We start from the raw sequence: 18,574 nt of genomic DNA on the forward strand, positions 1-18,574 counted from the left end.
CTTCACCCATGTGAATCCAGCAATATTAACGAATCACTTCCTGTTCAGTTTTTTTTTATCTTCCTTCAAAATAATTGTACAGCTTGAACTATTGAATAAAAAATATATCCGGATATCTAATTATGTTACTGTTATTATATATTTAAGCAATAAGGCCCGTCGTTCCTAAGAACAGCCCTAAGCCGAAGTATATTGGCCAGATATCACAAACCCCCGAGGTGCCTTATTTGTATTATGAACTGGGTACCAACCTAATTTTTGCAGTAAAAATACATGATTTCTCATACCCGTAGTATATGGTCTGAAATACCACGGCTGTCAGCCAATCAGTATTCAGGGTATGACAAAACATTTAATTGTACAGCTCTATTTACGTTAGTAACCAGTTTATTAAAGCAATAAGTCACCTCGGGGGTTTGTGATATATGGCCAGTATACCACCGCTAAGGGTTGTATCCAGGCACTACACGTTGCGTCGTAGATAATAACAACAGCCCTTAGCCTTTGTACACTGCTCAAAAAAATAAAAGGGAACACTAAAAAAACATACGTTTTGAGGGAGCGTGCAATTTGCATGCGGACTGCAGGAATGTTCACCAGAGTTGTTGCCAGATAATTAAATGTTAATTTCACTACCATAAGCCACCTCTAACGTTGTTTTAGAGAATTTGACTGTATGTTCAACTGGCCTCACAACCGCAGACCACGTGTAACCACGCCAGCTCTGGGCCTTTAAATCCGGCTCCTTCACCTGTGGGATCATCTTAGACCAGCCACCTGGACAACTGATGAAACTGTGGGTTTGCACAACCAAAGAAGTTCTGCACAAACTGTCAGGAACTGTTTCAGGGAAGCTCAAGTATGTGCTCGTCTTCCTCACCAGGATCTTGACCTGACTGCAGTTCAGGGTTGTAACCTAACTCAGTGGGCAAAAGCTAATTTTCAATAGCCACTGGTAAACTCGAGAAGTATATTCTTCACGGATGAATCTCGGTTTCAACAGTACCTTGCAGATTGTAGACAGCTTGTATGGGGTTGTGCGGCCAAGCGGTTTGATGATGTCAACGCTGTGAACAGAGTGCCCCGTGGTGGCAATGGGGTTATGGTATAGTCAGACATACGCTACAGACAACAACTACAATAACATTTTAGCGATAGCAATTTGAATGCACAGACATACCTTGATGAGATCCTGAGGCCCATCATCGTGCCATTAATCTGCCATCACCTCATGTTTCAGCATTATAATGCACGGCCCCATGTCGCAAGGATCTGTACACAATTTCTGGTAGCTGAAAATGTCCCAGTTCTTCTATTATCTCCATACTCACTAGACAAGTCACACATTGAGCATGTTTGGGATGATCTGGATTGACGTATACAAAAGCGTGTTCAAGTTCCCTCCAATATCCAGCAACTTCACAAAGCCCTTGAAGAGGAGTGGGACAACATTCCACAGGCCACAATCAACAGCCTGATCAAGAAGATGTGTTGTGCTGCATGAGGCAAATGGTGGTCACACCAGATACTGACTGGTTTTCTGATCCACCCCCACCTTTTTTTTAAAGGTATCTGTGACCAATAGATGCATATCTGCATTCCCAGTTGTGTGAAATCCATAGATTAGGGCCTATGGAATTTATTTAAAAGGACTGATTTCCTATATGAACTGTAACTCAGTAAAATATTTGAAATGGTTGATATTTATGTTTTATATTTTTTGTTCAATGTCGTTAAAGAAGAAAATGGACTACTTCAAAATGGAGATGGTCTCAATGGCACTGCCTGTGCTCTCAAAAGGACAGATACAATAAAATGGTGGTGTCTTTCTAAATCTATGTAGGCTATCAGAACAAAGGAACAGTGGAGCTCCTCGACTCATCAGTCCCACACAACTAAGCTCAAGTCTGCCACCTTGAGGCTGTAGGCTACACAACACTAGCAATAAAAGGGGAGGAGATGTGATGGGGAAAAAGAGGGGGGCATCTTCTGATGGACCTGATGCCCCCCATCAGAGCAGATTTGAGCCTCAATGGGATAGGCCTTATCATGTAGGCCTTATCATGTAGGCCTTATCATGGAGGCCTTATCATGGAGGCCTTATCATGGAGGCCTTATCATGGAGGCCTTATCATGTAGGCCTTATCATGATAAATCCCAACTTCTTGTAATAAAGGTGTATGATACAACTTGATCTGGTAATATACTGTATCATAAACTAATGCTAAATGATCAATTCTTAGTTTAAAGGCCCATTGCAGCCATGTTTATATCAATATCAAATCATTTCTGGGTAACAGTTAGGTACCATATTTTAATAGTTTTCCATTAAATTTGACCAAAATAGCGTTTTTAGCAATAAAATATTTCTCAAGCAAGAATTTTGCTTGGACTGTCTGGGAGTGGTCTGAGTGTGGAGAAGAAAACTGAAAACTAGCTGTTATTGTCAGAGAGGTTTGGATCTCACATTTACATTTACATTTAAGTCATTTAGCAGACGCTCTTATCCAGAGCGACTTACAAATTGGTGAATTCACCTTCTGACATCCAGTGGAACAGCCACTTTACAATAGTGCATCTAAGTCATTAAGGGGGGGGGGTGAGAAGGATTACTTATCCTATCCTAGGTATTCCTTGAAGAGGTGGGGTTTCAGGTGTCTCCGGAAGGTGGTGATTGACTCCGCTGTCCTGGCGTCGTGAGGGAGTTTGTTCCACCATTGGGGGGCCAGAGCAGCGAACAGTTTTGACTGGGCTGAGCGGGAACTGTACTTCCTCAATGGCAGGGAGGCGAGCAGGCCAGAGGAGGATGAACGCAGTGCCCTTGCTTGGGTGTAGGGCCTGATCAGAGCCTGGAGGTACTGCGGTGCCGTTCCCCTCACAGCTCCGTAGGCAAGCACCATGGTCTTGTAGCGGATGCGAGCTTCAACTGGAAGCCAGTGGAGAGAGCGGAGGAGCGGGGTGACGTGAGAGAACTTGGGAAGGTTGAACACCAGACGGGCTGCGGCGTTCTGGATGAGTTGTAGGGGTTTATTGGTCTATTGTCACCAGGCAAGCCAAAACTCCCGCCCATTGCAAACCTGAGGATTAGATGTTCTTTTGTAGAATATATTTTCAACCAGCAACAATTAGGAATAACACTGATCCCTTTTCTTCCCTCTTCTACAGTGTTAGTTTCATCATCTGTTGTGCAATATGATATAAAACACAGGAAACACTGAATTTTGTCTGCACTGGGCCTAACAACGATGTGGTTATTCCTATTCTGTACATTTGAATGTCAAATAAGATAATTCATTGGGTAACAATTTTATTTAAAAATGCTGTTTAATATTCTACCAGCAACGTATACTTAAAACAATAGCTCAGGCTGTCGTGGTGGGGAGACAGTACACTTCCTCACAGAGCCATTATTTCTCGAGTGGCTTCCTCTTTAGAGAACACACACACACTTCCTCCACTACAGCAACACTTTGCTTGACTGCTTTGACGCTCCGGGACAGATTGTAAGCTATATGTTCATACAAAACCTGCCATTAAAGATAGTATGTTTGGTGAGTCTGACTTGTTTTTAACCTTTGCATGTTTTTGTTGTCAAATTGTTGTAATGATGTACTACTACTGTATAATAGATATGTAGGCTGTAACACATAATCCTACGGAAGCCCTTGGGTGACGCACCATAAGGCGAGGTAGCCCACTGCCGTTATAATGTTGGTAGGCGCTATTCTATATCAAAACTCTGTAGGCCTACGATATGGCATGCAATGTTAAAATCCACAATTGCAATATTTATATGTGACAGTTGTTTTGTGTTTCACTTAGCACCTTTAAAGTTATAACTTGCTCTGCTGACTATAGTCGTCTCTTTTTCTTTAAAATGATGATAATGGTGAAAAACCTTTACGGTAATTTATGTTGAACTCTTTTTCTCATTTCAGGGTTACTATTGGGCCCTATTAACACATAGCCCTTTTCTTAATAATCTAGGTGAATGAAATGAGAAATGTACATGATCAGAATGCTATGGCCTTGTTGATGGCCTAAAATGAGTGAAAATCACCTATCATAGATATTCAGTGGATAGGCCAAAGGTATGCATCAGTGGTGGTAGGCATACAAAGGTTCATTGGATTTGATGTACATTTCAGTGCTCCCAGGCTCGGGTCCCTGTAGACTGGGTTTAGCCATATTCACGTTTTCTCCAACATTCTAAGAGAGCTGTGGGAAGAGTCCAGCTCTCCTCTCTCACAATGAATTACAATTACTGCATGTATTTCAAACTCCAGTCTCCACCCATATGTTGAAGTTTCAGTGTTCACACTTGAATTCATTGGGGAACACAGGCCTTATGTACAGTAACTATAAATGAAGTAGGCCCACAGATTAACATAATGTTCAAGTTGAAATGAAAGCCAGTAGATTAACAAAGATGGATATAAATAGATAGTGTCAAACTGTACTGTGTAAATGAGGGTGTGAGATGATGTTCGTACCCGATGAAGTGTGAGAGCTATTTAAACCACAAACATCACTTTCAACAGTTTACATTTGTTGGGCCCGAGCCAGTGTCTCTCTTTTGGTGAACATTGTAGCCTAAAGTGCATTTCTACCTGTGTTTCTCATGTCCAGGTGTCTGAGACAGTGAAGGGGCCAGAATGCAGAGCATCAAGTGTGTGGTGGTAGGAGACGGTGCAGTGGGGAAGACCTGCCTCCTCATCTCCTACACCACCAACGCCTTCCCCAAGGAGTACATCCCCACTGTGTTTGACAACTACAGCGCCCAAGTGACAGTGGACAGCAGGACTATTAGCCTCAACCTGTGGGACACAGCAGGCCAGGAGGAGTACGACCGCCTGCGCACCCTCTCCTACCCCCAGACCAACGTGTTTCTCATCTGCTTCTCTGTTGCCAGCCCCCCCTCCTTTGAGAACGTCAAGCACAAGTGGCACCCAGAGGTCACCCACCACTGTCCCAATACACCCATTCTGCTGGTGGGCACCAAGAAGGACCTGCGTAATGACCCGGAGGTGTTGAAGAAGCTTAAAGATCAGAACCAGATGACCATCACCCAACAGCAGGGCACCGCCCTGGCCAGGCAGATCCAAGCCATCAAGTACCTCGAATGCTCTGCCCTCAACCAAGACGGAATCAAAGAGGTGTTCGCTGAGGGTGTGCGAGCCTTTCTCAACCCACAACCTGTCGCCACCAAGAAACCCTGTGTGCTATTGTAAAGGCAGTAGAGATACTATCACGTATGCAAATCAAACAGAACAATATTAATTAATTGAATGTGTGTAAACCATTGGAGTTGATTTTATTGTGAAATATGTTTTTGTTGTACTGCTGATAACAAACACTGCCATATCAAGACGTCCTTGAGACAAGGGGATCATTGAGGCAGAGCCATTGGCTCAAGATGGATGCCTCAAAGCTGAGCCAATGTTAGGTAGGCAAGACGGGCCTGGGTCAAATGCTGTCTGCAAGAATCCTTACTTTTGTATATCCATTATTTTTCCCTCTTCCTTTATAGCAATTAACCAAAAAGACCTGAGACTTTCTGATGAGGAGATACATTCTCTCATTTATCAGTGCTTGTATTGTTGTCACATTTTGACATGTATGGCCTTTACAAAAATAATTAAAAAATATCAGGAATTTAAATATCCATACTCCCGTAATTAATAGTTGTTGTTTTTTTTACAAATCTTTTGTTGTATCATAGAAGTATGTATTTTTACACCATCAGGTTTTTTGCTAGTGCTATTCAACTTTGTTTGAATGTGTTGAATGCTGGACACAAAAGAGGAAATGCAGAGAGAAGTTTTTGATAAGATATGCATAGGCTGATTTTCCTATCGAAGGTCATTAGTCAGTGTGTGTGTGTGTGTGTGTGTGTGTGTGTGTGTGTGTGTGTGATAGATGAGAGGAGAGAGACGGGAGAGGAGAGGAGAGAGACGGGAGAGGAGAGAGAAATGGAACCTGGTTGAAACCCCTCTGAAAGTCCTTAGCTTATTATATATTTCAGTTAAGTTGGGGTTCTAGATGTTTTAATGTTGTGTAACTATTTTGAGAAGGCCATGACCCCACTCTTCGAGGGTGTCTCGGGGTTGGGAAAGGCAAAAAACACATTTCCAATTCAAACATAAGCACCCACCAAAATATTATTATTATTATTACATCTGTACTGTTGTAAACGAGAGATGGAAATTGTGTGCAAACTGTAGTGTAGATTACTTTGACATGTCTTTATTCTCATCATCAGGAACAGCAAATAAATGTGTTGATCAATGCATACAATTAAATTAATACCTCAAGAATGACAAACCCTTTCCAATGGAGTCATGGGATGTGATAGAAACCAGCATGCTAAACAACGATGACGTCCCTGATTTGCCTGAGAATCATTTGGAAGTGAAATGATCCAGCTTGCTGTTACAGAGTTGTGAAACATATATTTTCATTTGTTGTACAATCACTGTCCTCTCCCATACCTCAGGCCACTGGACTCATTTGACAGTGAAATAAGGCCTCAGTGCCTCTGCTCTGCCTGCTGGATAACAGACACTTCTTTGTGTGAGAGCAGTGTAGGGACATACAGATAGATGTCCTTACAGTTTTAGTATAGTATATACTGTATGTGACTGTATACAACACCCACTCTAGTACTATCTGGATCTACCTCTCCATCTCATTCTCTCTCTCTCTCTCTCTCTCTCTCTCTCTCTCTCACTCTCAGTCTCTCTCTGTCTCTCTCTTTCTCTGTCTCTTTCACTCTCTCTGTCTCTCTCTCTCTCTGTCTCTCTCTCTCTCTGTGTCTCTCTCTCTCTCTGTCTCTCCCTCTCTCTCTCTCTGTCTCTCTCTCTGTCCCTCTCTCTGTCTTTACAAACGAGGAAGAACATTTATTTGTAACTTCCTTAATTTAGGTTGTGGACCTCACTGACTGACTGACTCACTAAGAATAAGCATGTTATGGTAAATAGCTCAAAAGTTCAGAAATAATTGTTTAATGAAGCTTAATGTTTACACAAAAAAAAAAACACTTTTAGCTTATTAATACCTTTAAGATGTCTCTCTCTACTTGAGAATATACAAAATCATATTTGCGTTTATCTACAGTTCTTGATGCATTTAAAAATACTTTCTACAAAGAGCTGAATACACTCTCTTCGGATCACATCATTGGCAACAGTCAGCATTTCCCGAATTTCACAAGTGATAAGTCATAGACACGTGAGCATGACTAAAGAAGGACACACTCTTAAGTCAAGGTGATCAAGTCGAAGTTGCCCCACTGTCCCAAATCATAGAGGACGAAGTCTGTCATGTATCATACAGTATGTTAATATCAACTCTATCAAAATGTTGGTACAGTAGGATTGACTTTCAGGTTGAACAGTCCAGATAAATAAAGTGATTATTTACAGTCATGACATCCGCCATCATGTAAATATATGGAAGAAGGCGCTCTCTTCCTGCTCCTCCTCCTCTGCAACAGCATCATCTCCGCTAGGTGTGTTCTGAGTGGTTGAACACCTGTCACCTGACCCTCTGTTTCCCAGTCAGAAGTCTTTACCCTCCTCTGGTGAGATGACCACCATCTCTCTGCTCTTAAAGTCCCAGAAGGCTGTTAGGTGGAAGGCCATGTTGGAGAACACCACACAATACTCAAAGAGGGCGAAAAAGGTGTAGCCTGTGGAGGTTAGGAAAGACAGGAGACTTTTATGAACACTTTAACAAACAATGTAAAATTAAAATATACTTTTGTATCATAAAATGCTTAAAGGTTATGAACAGTCAAAATCATGTTTTTCATGAAAATTGCTGATATCTGAAGGAAACCAGATGAAAGTATGAAAAATGGCTGTTGCTTCTTCATTGATAACGTTTGATCACAAAGTTACTGGTCCTCTCCCCCATGTAAAACACTAGGATTCATTATTCAGGGGACAAGGTGACATCACCTAAACTTTCATTTTAATACACCAATTTTAACACAATATACTTTTATAAGTACCGCCTTGTAACCAACATCGGAGAAGCCGTGTTTGTGTTTGCAGAGAGGTGTTGTTTATATAGCTAGATAGCTACTCTACTGATGCCAAAATTTTACTGTAGGGTGTCAGCAAACATAATTACAAGTTGACCCTATTCATCTATGGCAACGATATGTATATGTTTCCCTTTTCATCTGTGTCAGCAGTTACTGGCCAGCTAGGTGTTCAGCCAGCATGGAACAAAAGGTGGGAGTGGGTTGTTCAAAACACAGACGCAGTTGACAGGTCAACACATCGGTCAGTGCTGCTGTGATCTGCATCACAAGAGCCCCGCCAAATGGTGTATATATACATATACACACATATATAAAAACTATGAAATAACACATATGGAATCATTGTAGTAAGCAAAAAAGTGTTAAACAAATCCAAACAAATTATATATTTGAGATTATTCAAATAGCCACCCTTTGCCTTGATGACAGCTTTGCACACCCTTTAAATTGTTTAACTTGGGTCAAACGTTTCGGGAAGCCTTCTACAAGCTTCTCAAAATAAGTTGGGTGAATTTTGTCCCATTCCTCCTGACAGAGCAGGTGTAACTGAGTCAGGTTTGTAGGCCTCCTTGCTCGCACACGCTTTTGCAGTTCTGCCCACAAATGTTCTATGGGATTGAGGTCAGGGCTTTGTGATGGCCACTCCAATACCTTGACTTGTTGTCCTTAAGCCATTTTGCCACAACTTTGGAAGTATGCTTGGGGTCATTGTCCATTTAGAGGACCCATTTGTGACCAAGCTTTAACTTCCTGACTGATGTCTTGAGATGTTGCTTCAATATATCCACATAATTTTCATGCCTCATGACGCCATCTATTTTGCAAAGTGCACCAGTCCCTCCTGCAGTAAAGCACCCCCAGAACATGATGCTGCCACCCCTGTGCTTCACGGTTGGGATGGTGTTCTTCGGGTTGCAAGCCTCCCCCTTTTTCCTCCATCAGACCAGAGGACATTTCTCCAAAAAGTACTGTCCCCATGTGCAGTTAAACCCGCAGTCTGGCTTTTTTATGGAGGTTTGGAGCAGTGGCTTCTTCCTTGCTGAGTGGCCTTTCAGGTTATGTCAATATAGGACTCGTTTAACTGTGGATATAGATACTTTTGTACCCGTTTCCTCTAGCATCTTCACAAGGTCCTTTGCTGTTGTTCTGGGATTGATTTGCACTTTTCGCACCAGAGCACGTTAATCTCTAGGAGACAGAACACGTCTCCTTCCTGAGCGGTATGACGGCTGCGTGGTCCCATGGTGTTAATACTTGCGTACTATTGTTTGTACAGAAGGACGTGGTACCTTCAGGCATTTGGAAATTGCTCCCAAGAATGAACCAGACTTGTGGAGGTCTACATTTCTTTCTGAGGTCTTGGCTGATTTCTTTTGATTTTCTCATGTTGTCAAGCAAAGAGGCCATGAGTTTGAAGTTTGGCCTTGAAACACATCCACAGGTACACCTCCAATTGACTCAAATGATGTCAATTAGCCCATCATAAGCTTCTAAAGCCATGACATCATTTTCTGGAATTTTCCAAGCTGTTTAAAGGCACAGTCAACTTAGTGTAGGTAAACTTCTGACCGACTGAAAGTGTGATACAGTAAATTATAAGTGAAATAATCTGTCTGTAAAGAACTGTTGGAAAAATGACTTGTGTCATGCACAAAGTAGATGTCCTAACTAAACCAACATGCAAAACTGTAGATTGTTAACAAGAAATGTGTTGAGTGGCAGAAAAATGAGTTTTAATGACTCCAACCTAAGTGTATGTAAACTTCCCACTTCCAACTGTAACAAGGATATCATTGATGCAACTTCAATGATGTTTGAGTTGCTTTGTGTATCACCAAATTTCCTTTAGATGATTTTACTGCAACACTGGTCACTGCATCCAAGTTGCTTAATTAACATAGGTGTTTCAAAGAGCTGTCAGTCGATGTGAGCTCATGAATATAATCTCCCCGCCCACTCACCCTGTCTTTTCAAACTTCATGGTAGTTAGCCATGAGAGAAAAAGTACTTTTCAGAATGACTGCTCATGCCCTCTAACATTCTGATGCTACAATATACTTACTCCCTTGTTCACAGTACATGTTGTGTTTCCAGTAAAAGTAAGCAGCCAAGCAGCAGAAAGCGATGTTGAGGATCAAGCAGCGGATTTTCCAGTGGAAAGATTTCACGTCCTGTTTATGAAAAAAGAAAGAGCGATTTGATAGAGAAAGATTGCAATACTAAAAAATGATATTGTACTTAACTACTGTGTATTTGTACTATGCGAATGCAATGGCCTACTTTATAAATTGAACAATTAAAAACATTTAATTTATCTAGGTTGAGGAACACAATGAGCAGGCTTAATCAAGCCCCATCTGAGAAACTCTTGAGATGAGACATCAGTAACACATTGCAGCTGGTGTAAAAACTGTTTCAGCCACATCCTTCCACAAATACTATTTATACTGCAGATCACTGGCAGCATGTGTCTCAAGCAAAAGCATGTTCTCTATTTACTGGTCCCACCCTTAAATGCCCACAATAGATTATCATGACACACGATTACAAGCCCCATATCAAATCAATATCCAAACAGCAATTGCCCATAAAAATGGTATGACAGAGTGGCAGCCTAATACTACTGCAGGTCAGTGGCGGTCGGTGCCGTTCATGATCAGGGAAGATGTATTTCTATTACAGCTTATTGGACGATTGTCATTCAAATTCCATTCACCCAGCTCAATGTAACATCGACAGGTTTAGGCTACATGTCGGTGCACAGGTCTAGAGTAATTAGAGTAATCAAGGTGACAGACAGTGACGCATTCAATACCTCATTGTACACTCTGGTACTTTTATCCCGTTTCGTTACGTTTACTTCCAACAGAATCGGCGGAATGAATACACCCCTGAGCACATGCAAATACAGTTCAATTTCATAGCAGCCACATACAAACAGCATGATCACTTTGCTCATTCTATACATAGTTCCTTCTTGCAACTATCTACGCGCTCTCCTCCTCTCACCTTTCCCTTTCGCTTGGGGACTTCAGTGCATAACACATCAGCTGTCTGAGACCAGGCGAAAAAGCCAAACCTTCATATCATGCCCGCTAATGATTTATTTTACCTTTATTTAACTAGGCAAGTCAGTTGAGAACAAATTCTTATTTTCAATGACGGCCTAGGAGCAGTGGGTTAACTACCTGTTCAGGGGCAGAATGACAGATTTGTACCTTGTCAGATTGGGGGTTTGAACTTGCAACCTTCCGGTTACTAGTCCAACACTCTAACCACTACCCTTCCATCCCTAATGTTTCACACAGCCTAGATTGTTGTCAAGTCTTAGTCATCATAGATACTAGAACTAACTCGTTAGTAAACCCGCTAGAATCATGCAGTACAATGTACAGTCCGAAAGCAGTTTAGCAGTTACACAGTCGTGGCAATAAATTAATACAAATCAAAAGCTTGCCTTGACTTGGAAGAGTTCCAGTGTTGGATAGCTATAGCCAGCTAGCTAACATAGCATTAATTTTTGTTTTTGCCAGGTGTTTGAGTAGGCTAAGCTAACTGCATTACCAGATAAGTGAAAGAAAAACAAAATACAACCAAATCTCTCTCTCTCTCTCTCTTCTCCTTAATTTTGGAAGAAATTAATTTGTTCAAAACTGTTCAACTATTGTCTTTCTCTCTCTTTGAGTCAACTAGTCATCACATTTTATGCACTGCAGTGCTAGCTAGCTGTAGCTTGTAGTACTAGATTCATTCGCTGGTCTTTTGATTGGGTGGACAACATGTCAGTTCATCCTGCAAGAGCTCTGATAGGTAGGAGGACGTCCTCTGGAAGTAGTCATAATTACTGTGTAAGTCTATGGAAGGGGGGGGAGAACCATGAGCCTCCGAGGTTTTGTATTGAAGTCTATGTACTCAGAGGAGGACAGAAGCTAGCTGTCCTCCGGCTACACCATGGTGCTACACTACAGAGTGCTGCTGAGTCCACTGTAGACCTTCATTGCAAAGCAGTGTGTTTAAATCAATCATTTGGTGACGTGTATATATTTAGTATAGATATCTTAAATGGAGAACTTTTTTAATGTTTCACTATTTTTATCTTTATGAAATTCACTGAGGATGGTCCTCCCCTTCCTCCTCTGAGGAGCCTCCACCGCTGTATGTAGCATGTCCAGCATGTCCAGCAGCCCTTACAGGAACCAGTATTTTTAGCTAACATTCCACTCCTTGCCACTCCATATGTGGACTTCAGGAAACAGCAGAGGGAACACCCCCCTATCCACATCGATGGAACAGTAGTGGAGAGAGTAGCAAGTTTTAAGTTCCTCGGCATACACATCACAGACAAACTGAATTGGTCCACTCACACAGACAGCATCGTGAAGAAGGCGCAGCAGCGCCTCTTCAACCTCAGGAGGCTGAAGAAATTCGGCTTGTCACCAAAAGCACTCACAAACTTCTACAGATGCACTATCGAGAGCATCCTGGCGGGCTGTATCACCGCCTGGTACGGCAACTGCTCCGCCCTCAACCGTAAGGCTCTCCAGAGGGTAGTGAGGTCTGCACAACGCATCACCGGGGCAAACTACCTGCCCTCCAGGACACCTACACCACCCGATGTTACAGGAAGGCCATAAAGATCATCAAGGACATCAACCACCCGAGCCACTGCCTGTTCACCCCGCTATCATCCAGAAGGCGAGGTCAGTACAGGTGCATCAAAGCTGGGACCGAGAGACTGAAAAACAGCTTCTATCTCAAGGCCATCAGACTGTTAAACAGCCACCACTAACATTGAGTGGCTGCTGCCAACACACTGACACTGACTCAACTCCAGCCACTTTAATAATGGGAATTGATGGGAAATTATGTAAATATATCACTAGCCACTTTAAACAATGCTACCTTATATAATGTTACTTACCCTACATTATTCATCTCATATGCATACGTATATACTGTACTCTATATCATCGACTGCATCCTTATGTAATACATGTATCACTAGCCACTTTAACTATGCCACTTTGTTTACATACTCATCTCATATGTATATACTGTACTCGATACCATCTACTGTATCTTGCCTATGCTGCTCTGTACCATCACTCATTCATATATCCTTATGTACATATTCTTTATCCCCTTACACTGTGTATAAGACAGTAGTTCAGGAATTGTTAGTTAGATTACTTGTTGGTTATTACTGCATTGTCGGAACTAGAAGCACAAGCATTTCGCTACACTCGCATTAACATCTGCTAACCATGTGTATGTGACAAATAAAATTTGATTTGATTTGATATGATATCATTGCCAAATCAGACTGGATTTCCACTAGTTACCACAGCCACAAAGTAAACATTGGCTACATCAAAATAAATCAGAAAAATAAAAATGTGCTTTTTGGTCTTAATTTAAGGTTAGTGTTAGGAAAAAGGTTAGGTTCAAAAACTGATTTAAGAAGGTAAAAGTAGAAATAGGCGGGGTTTATGACTTTGTGGCTTTGGTGACTAGTGACGACCAAGAGGCTGGCCTTTTGGCAATGCAGCTGGATTTACGGAGTTGCTCATTGTTATTAATATTTTCCATGACAACATGTGGATCCTCAAAAAATATATAATTAGAATCAAAAACAAATATTTTGCCGTTATCTAAGCAAGTTTTTGTATGTTGAAGCTTAATATCAAAGCAAAGAGGTTGTGTGTTTGGAATTGAAGTTGCTACAGTATGTATTTTGTTTGAGAATTTATACGTGAGCTAGCAAGTTTTGACAGACTTGTTTTGTCTGGACCAAAAAATAACTACTAACCATGTGTTCCGTGGAGAAAAAAAGTGATACACGAGTTCCAATATTTGGATAATCGTTGTGATTGGAGGATAACTGTGAGGGTTATCAACCAGGATCAGCTCCTCTGTTCTCGAGAATGTTCATATTTTAAGATGGCAGAAAGAGAGTCTCTTCGGCATTGACAATGAGTGGTAAGGGGTGGAATGTAAGATGAAGATACCGGTACTCAGGCGAGGCAAGTATAGGCCATATGCATTGAATACATGATGTGCCAGTGTAAGTGTGCAAGCCAAGTTCGAGCACGGTTCATGTGTTTGTGCTTGCTACAACCTCTGCGTGTGTGCATGTGTGGTGCACATGACAGCCTACACTCCCAATAAGTTGTGTGGAGGGGTGTGTTGGTCACAGCCCCAGACTGGGTCAGGAAACAGCTGTTCCTCCAAAACAGAGGTCCAGGCACTGACAGTGTAAACACAGCCAGAGGCTTCTTTCAAGTCTGACTGATCAAACCCTCAGTAACAGCCTATACCACCGATCTGGTTGGGATCAACATGCTGTTATTTCTCCTAGAGTCCTAACACAGAATAACAGCGCTTCAAGTCCCTCAACCATATAGTGACAACTTAAAATGAGAGACTAAATAAATAAGATATAGCTATAACGATTGACATGGGTAAATGCAATAGACTGGAGCACTACAGGCTCAGTCACCAGGCATCAGTGTGAGTGAAAGGAAAGGACACAGGGAGATTCTGTCCTCCTCTCCTCCGTGACCCGGAAACCGATAAGTGGTCGAGTGTGTCAACTCAATAATAGGTGAACAGAGAACTTTGCTTCTCTCCTCAATTGCCTCCTACAGTCGAAGATACTCATGTGTAGTGCAAAGTGTTTTCAAATCTGCTGCATCCCCTTTGAATCAGCTGTTGTATTCTCAAAGGAGAAAAATGTTTTATACACGAATTACCCTTTTATCTATAAAATGTCTCAGACAACTAGCTAAAATAATTTGTTCTACTTTAGGTATTTCTTTTAGGATTCCACCCTTGCAAACGTGCTAGTGGAAAAGAAGAGTTTAATTTCATACAAGTGCATTTGTTTCCATGTTTCCTCTCCTTCACTTACTCTCCTCGATTACCTTTGACAGGTTTCGACAGGTGTTAAGGAGAGGACGGAGAAGAGGATGCGAAGAGTCAAGCTAAACCATTTGAGAATCTCCCCACAGCTTTGAACTGAACTTGACAATGCTGTTTCATCAGGCTGCAGTAGTTGGCTTCTACTCTAGAGGGGTCTAGTGTCAAAATTGTCGACATTGCAGACAAAGTCACCAAAAGCCCCTCTACTAACAGGAACTACACTATACTGCCTGCTTCACCAGGAAACTGCATCATACCACCAAAATAGTTAGTTCACTTCTTCATTCAGTTGATTGAACAACTAACTTCCCTTTACATTTCTGTCTTTCAGGCAATTTCAACATATGCTGATCAAGTATAGGGCTGAAGGGAAGAAACGATGCCTTACCTCAGGAATCAGTGAGTACTTCTTTATAACCATCCACAGCCGACAGGTTAACACCATGTGGATAACAGAACTGGCAATGAACAGGACAAAACCTTCTTTATGGACAACTATGGGACAAAGAAGGATATGAAAGCTAAAAGCATACAAGTACAACTGTATTAGTCATAACACTCACTGATACAGGTTATATGGTTTATAACTAGGGTCCATAGTTTTCCTGGTCGGGTCATGTATCTGGAAAAACTCAGGGCCTTATTTATAACCGCAAGAAATAGGCAAATGAAATTCTGTCATTTGTTCAAAAACATAATTTGATATCATGCAGCATATACAGTGGGGAGAACAAGTATTTGATACACTGCCGATTTTGTTACAAAGCACGTAGAGGTCTGTCATTTTTATCATAGGTACACTTCAACTGTGAGAGAAAATCCAGAAAATCACATTGTATGATTTTTAAGTAATTAATTTGCATTTTATTGCATGACATAAGTATTTGATACATCAGAAAAGCAGAACTTAATATTTGGTACAGAAACCTTTGTTTGCAATTACAGAGATCATACGTTTCCTGTAGTTCTTGACCAGGTTTGCACACACTGCAGCAGGGATTTTGGCCCACTCCTCCATACAGACCTTCTCCAGATCCTTCAGGTTTTGGGGCTGTCACTGGGCAATACGGACTTTCAGCTCCCTCCAAAGATTTTCTATTGGGTTCAGGTCTGGAGACTGGCTAGGCCACTCCAGGACCTTGAGATGTTTCTTACGGAGCCACTCCTTAGTTGCCCTGGCTGTGTGTTTCGGGTCGTTGTCATGCTGGAAGACCCAGCCACGACCCATCTGCAATACTCTTACTGAGGGAAGGAGGTTGTTGGCCAAGATCTCGCGATACATGGCCCCATCCATCCTCCCCTCAATACGGTGCAGTCGTCCTGTCCCCTTTGCAGAAAAGCATCTACAAAGAATGGTGTTTCCACCTCCATGCTTCACGGTTGGGATGGTGTTCTTAGGGTTGTACTCATCCTTCTTCTTCCTCCAAACACGGCGAGTGGAGTTTAGACCAAAAAGCTCTATTTTTGTCTCATCAGACCACATGACCTTCTCCCATTCCTTCTCTGGATCATCCAGATGGTCATTGGCAAACTTCAGACAGGCCTGGACATGCGCTGGCTTAAGCAAGGGGACCTTGCGTGCTCTGCAGAATTTTAATCCATGACGGCGTAGTGTTACTAATGGTTTGCTTTGAGACTGTAGTCCCAGCTCTCTTCAGGTCATTGACCAGGTCCTGCCGTGTAGTTCTGGGCTGATCCCTCATGTTCCCCATGATCATTTATGCCCCACGAGGTGAGATCTTGCATGGAGCCCCAGACCGAGGGTGATTGACCGTCATCTTGAACTTCTTCCATTTTCTAATAATTGTGCCAACAGTTGTTGCCTTCTCACCAAGCTGCTTGCCTATTGTCCTGTAGCCCATCCCAGCCTTGTGCAGGTCTACAATTTATCCATGATGTCCTTACACAGCTCCCTGGTCTTGGCCTTGGTGGAGAGGTTGGAGTCTGTTTGATTGAGTGTGTGTACAGGTGTCTTTTATACAGGTAACGAGTTCAAACAGGTGTAGTTAATACAGGTAATGAGTGGAGAACAGGAGGGCTTCTTAAACAGGTCTGTGAGAGCCGGAATTCTTGCTGGTTGGTAGGTGATCAAATACTTATGGCATGCAATGAAATGCAAATTAATTACTTAAAAATCATACAATGTGATTTTCTGGATTTTTTGTTTTAGATTCCGTCTCTCACAGTTGAAGTGTACCTATGATAAAAATGACAGACCTCAACATGCTTTGTAAGTAGGAACACCTGCAAAATCAGCAGTGTATCAAATACTTGTTCTCCACACTGTATGTACATGTAAATGAGCAGCCTATTATGCTGTAGGGCAGGCCTTATGCCAATTTATTCCCAGCTGACTAATTGTCAAAGGTCACTCACGGTAAGTCTCATTGGATGACACGTAGGTGAGCAGCAAGAGGCCAAAGTTCTCAGTGATGGCACAGATAAAGTTGAGGCAGCTGAGCAGCCATTCCAGGAACCTTGTGGAGAAGCGGCCCTTATAGAAGTTAAAATAGGCCACGGCCACCAGGAACCTGGGAGCAGAGTGCAGGCCAATGCAGAAGCGCCAGATATGGCACTCTGGGCTCAGGCTTATGGAGGCACTAATGGAGGGCAGATAATTGGTAACCTAAACCCCCCCACCCACCCCCAAAAAAGACAGTCAGACCATTTATTTGCATGCATGCTACATTCTTAATAAAGGACAGGATTGATTACCTTGCAATGTGTGTCAGTGGAGTCCTGGAAATGGAACACGGAGGAGATGGAGATGCAGGTAATTAAGCCAAGCAGTGGCAGGCTGACGGTGCCCACAACACAGGACGTGAATGATAGTCTGATCAGAGGCTTGTCATGACCCAGGACATGTGGACCCTGCAGCATCCTAGACTGGGACATCAGGGCCATATTTATCACTAAATAAGCATTTTAACTGAGAATGTCCAGATATGAACAAAATAATGTATAATAATGATATAGGCTAATTCTGGATTTCATACCTAGGTTTGAGAGTTTGACATGCCTCCTGCAAAATCATGCTGCTGTTTTCAGTGACATTAAGGCAGGACTATATATAAGTTTGATCAGAAACATGCATAAAAATGATCTGAATATGATTCCATACCTCCTATTTGTAGGCTTCAGCTAGGTCAATTGTTTACAGATATAGCTATTGCATAGTCAGAGAATGAAATGGCTTTTGTTGGCTTGAATTGAACTGTCACCACAAACGCCGGTGCATCGTCGCATATAGGCTACTGACTATGTTCAGATTTATCTTGATCAGGTATTTCACAAATTTGTAATGTGGTCTCTAATTCATTAGCATCTGTTCATGTTCCCTTCAGCCCAGCTCAACATGAACACTGAGCATCATCAACGCGATGCAGAATAAGCTTTTAGCCTGAATCCTCTCCCAGCTGCCATTTTATAAATATCTACAATAATGTTTGAAAATAAATGAACCAATGCAATGCGAAAAAAGTATTGAAGAGATCGGAATAAAATGTATTGCGATACCCGGAAGAGATAGCAAGGTACTGGCTCAGTAGTGACCGGATGGGAGTAGCCTATAAAAAACGTCGTCACATCAAGAACCAGTCATGT

General features: G+C 42.0%; 2 protein-coding genes across 6 annotated transcripts; one reads left to right on the forward strand and one right to left on the reverse strand.

Moving 5' to 3' along the window:
- The first annotated feature begins 3,417 nt into the window (after positions 1-3,417).
- LOC135546644 (rho-related GTP-binding protein RhoG-like) lies at positions 3,418-5,678 on the forward strand. 2 transcript variants are annotated; one of them, XM_064975239.1, is made up of 2 exons: positions 3,418-3,551; positions 4,630-5,678. In XM_064975239.1, exon 2 carries the CDS (start codon positions 4,656-4,658, stop codon positions 5,229-5,231), a length of 576 nt encoding a protein of 191 aa, XP_064831311.1. In that variant the 5' UTR covers positions 3,418-3,551; positions 4,630-4,655; the 3' UTR covers positions 5,232-5,678. The 2 variants fall into 2 exon arrangements, with proteins under 2 accessions (XP_064831311.1, XP_064831312.1); XM_064975240.1 differs by having other exon boundaries at positions 3,419-3,503.
- Positions 5,679-6,226: 548 nt separating this feature from the next.
- LOC135546643 (post-GPI attachment to proteins factor 2-like) lies at positions 6,227-18,512 on the reverse strand. 4 transcript variants are annotated; one of them, XM_064975236.1, is made up of 6 exons: positions 18,093-18,512; positions 17,687-17,852; positions 17,348-17,597; positions 15,360-15,466; positions 10,113-10,221; positions 6,227-7,690 (listed from the first exon to the last, which is right to left on the reverse strand). In XM_064975236.1, the coding sequence occupies exons 2-6, from the start codon at positions 17,849-17,851 to the stop codon at positions 7,560-7,562; spliced, it is 762 nt and encodes a 253-aa protein (XP_064831308.1). In that variant the 5' UTR covers position 17,852; positions 18,093-18,512; the 3' UTR covers positions 6,227-7,559. The 4 variants fall into 4 exon arrangements, with proteins under 4 accessions (XP_064831308.1, XP_064831307.1, XP_064831310.1 ...); XM_064975235.1 differs by having other exon boundaries at positions 17,687-17,857; XM_064975238.1 differs by lacking the exon at positions 18,093-18,512 and adding an exon at positions 17,968-18,084 and having other exon boundaries at positions 17,687-17,857.
- Positions 18,513-18,574: the final 62 nt, after the last annotated feature.

This window comes from Oncorhynchus masou, chromosome 9, assembly GCF_036934945.1.
Source record: "Oncorhynchus masou masou isolate Uvic2021 chromosome 9, UVic_Omas_1.1, whole genome shotgun sequence".
Classification (NCBI taxonomy): Eukaryota; Metazoa; Chordata; class Actinopteri; order Salmoniformes; family Salmonidae; genus Oncorhynchus; species Oncorhynchus masou.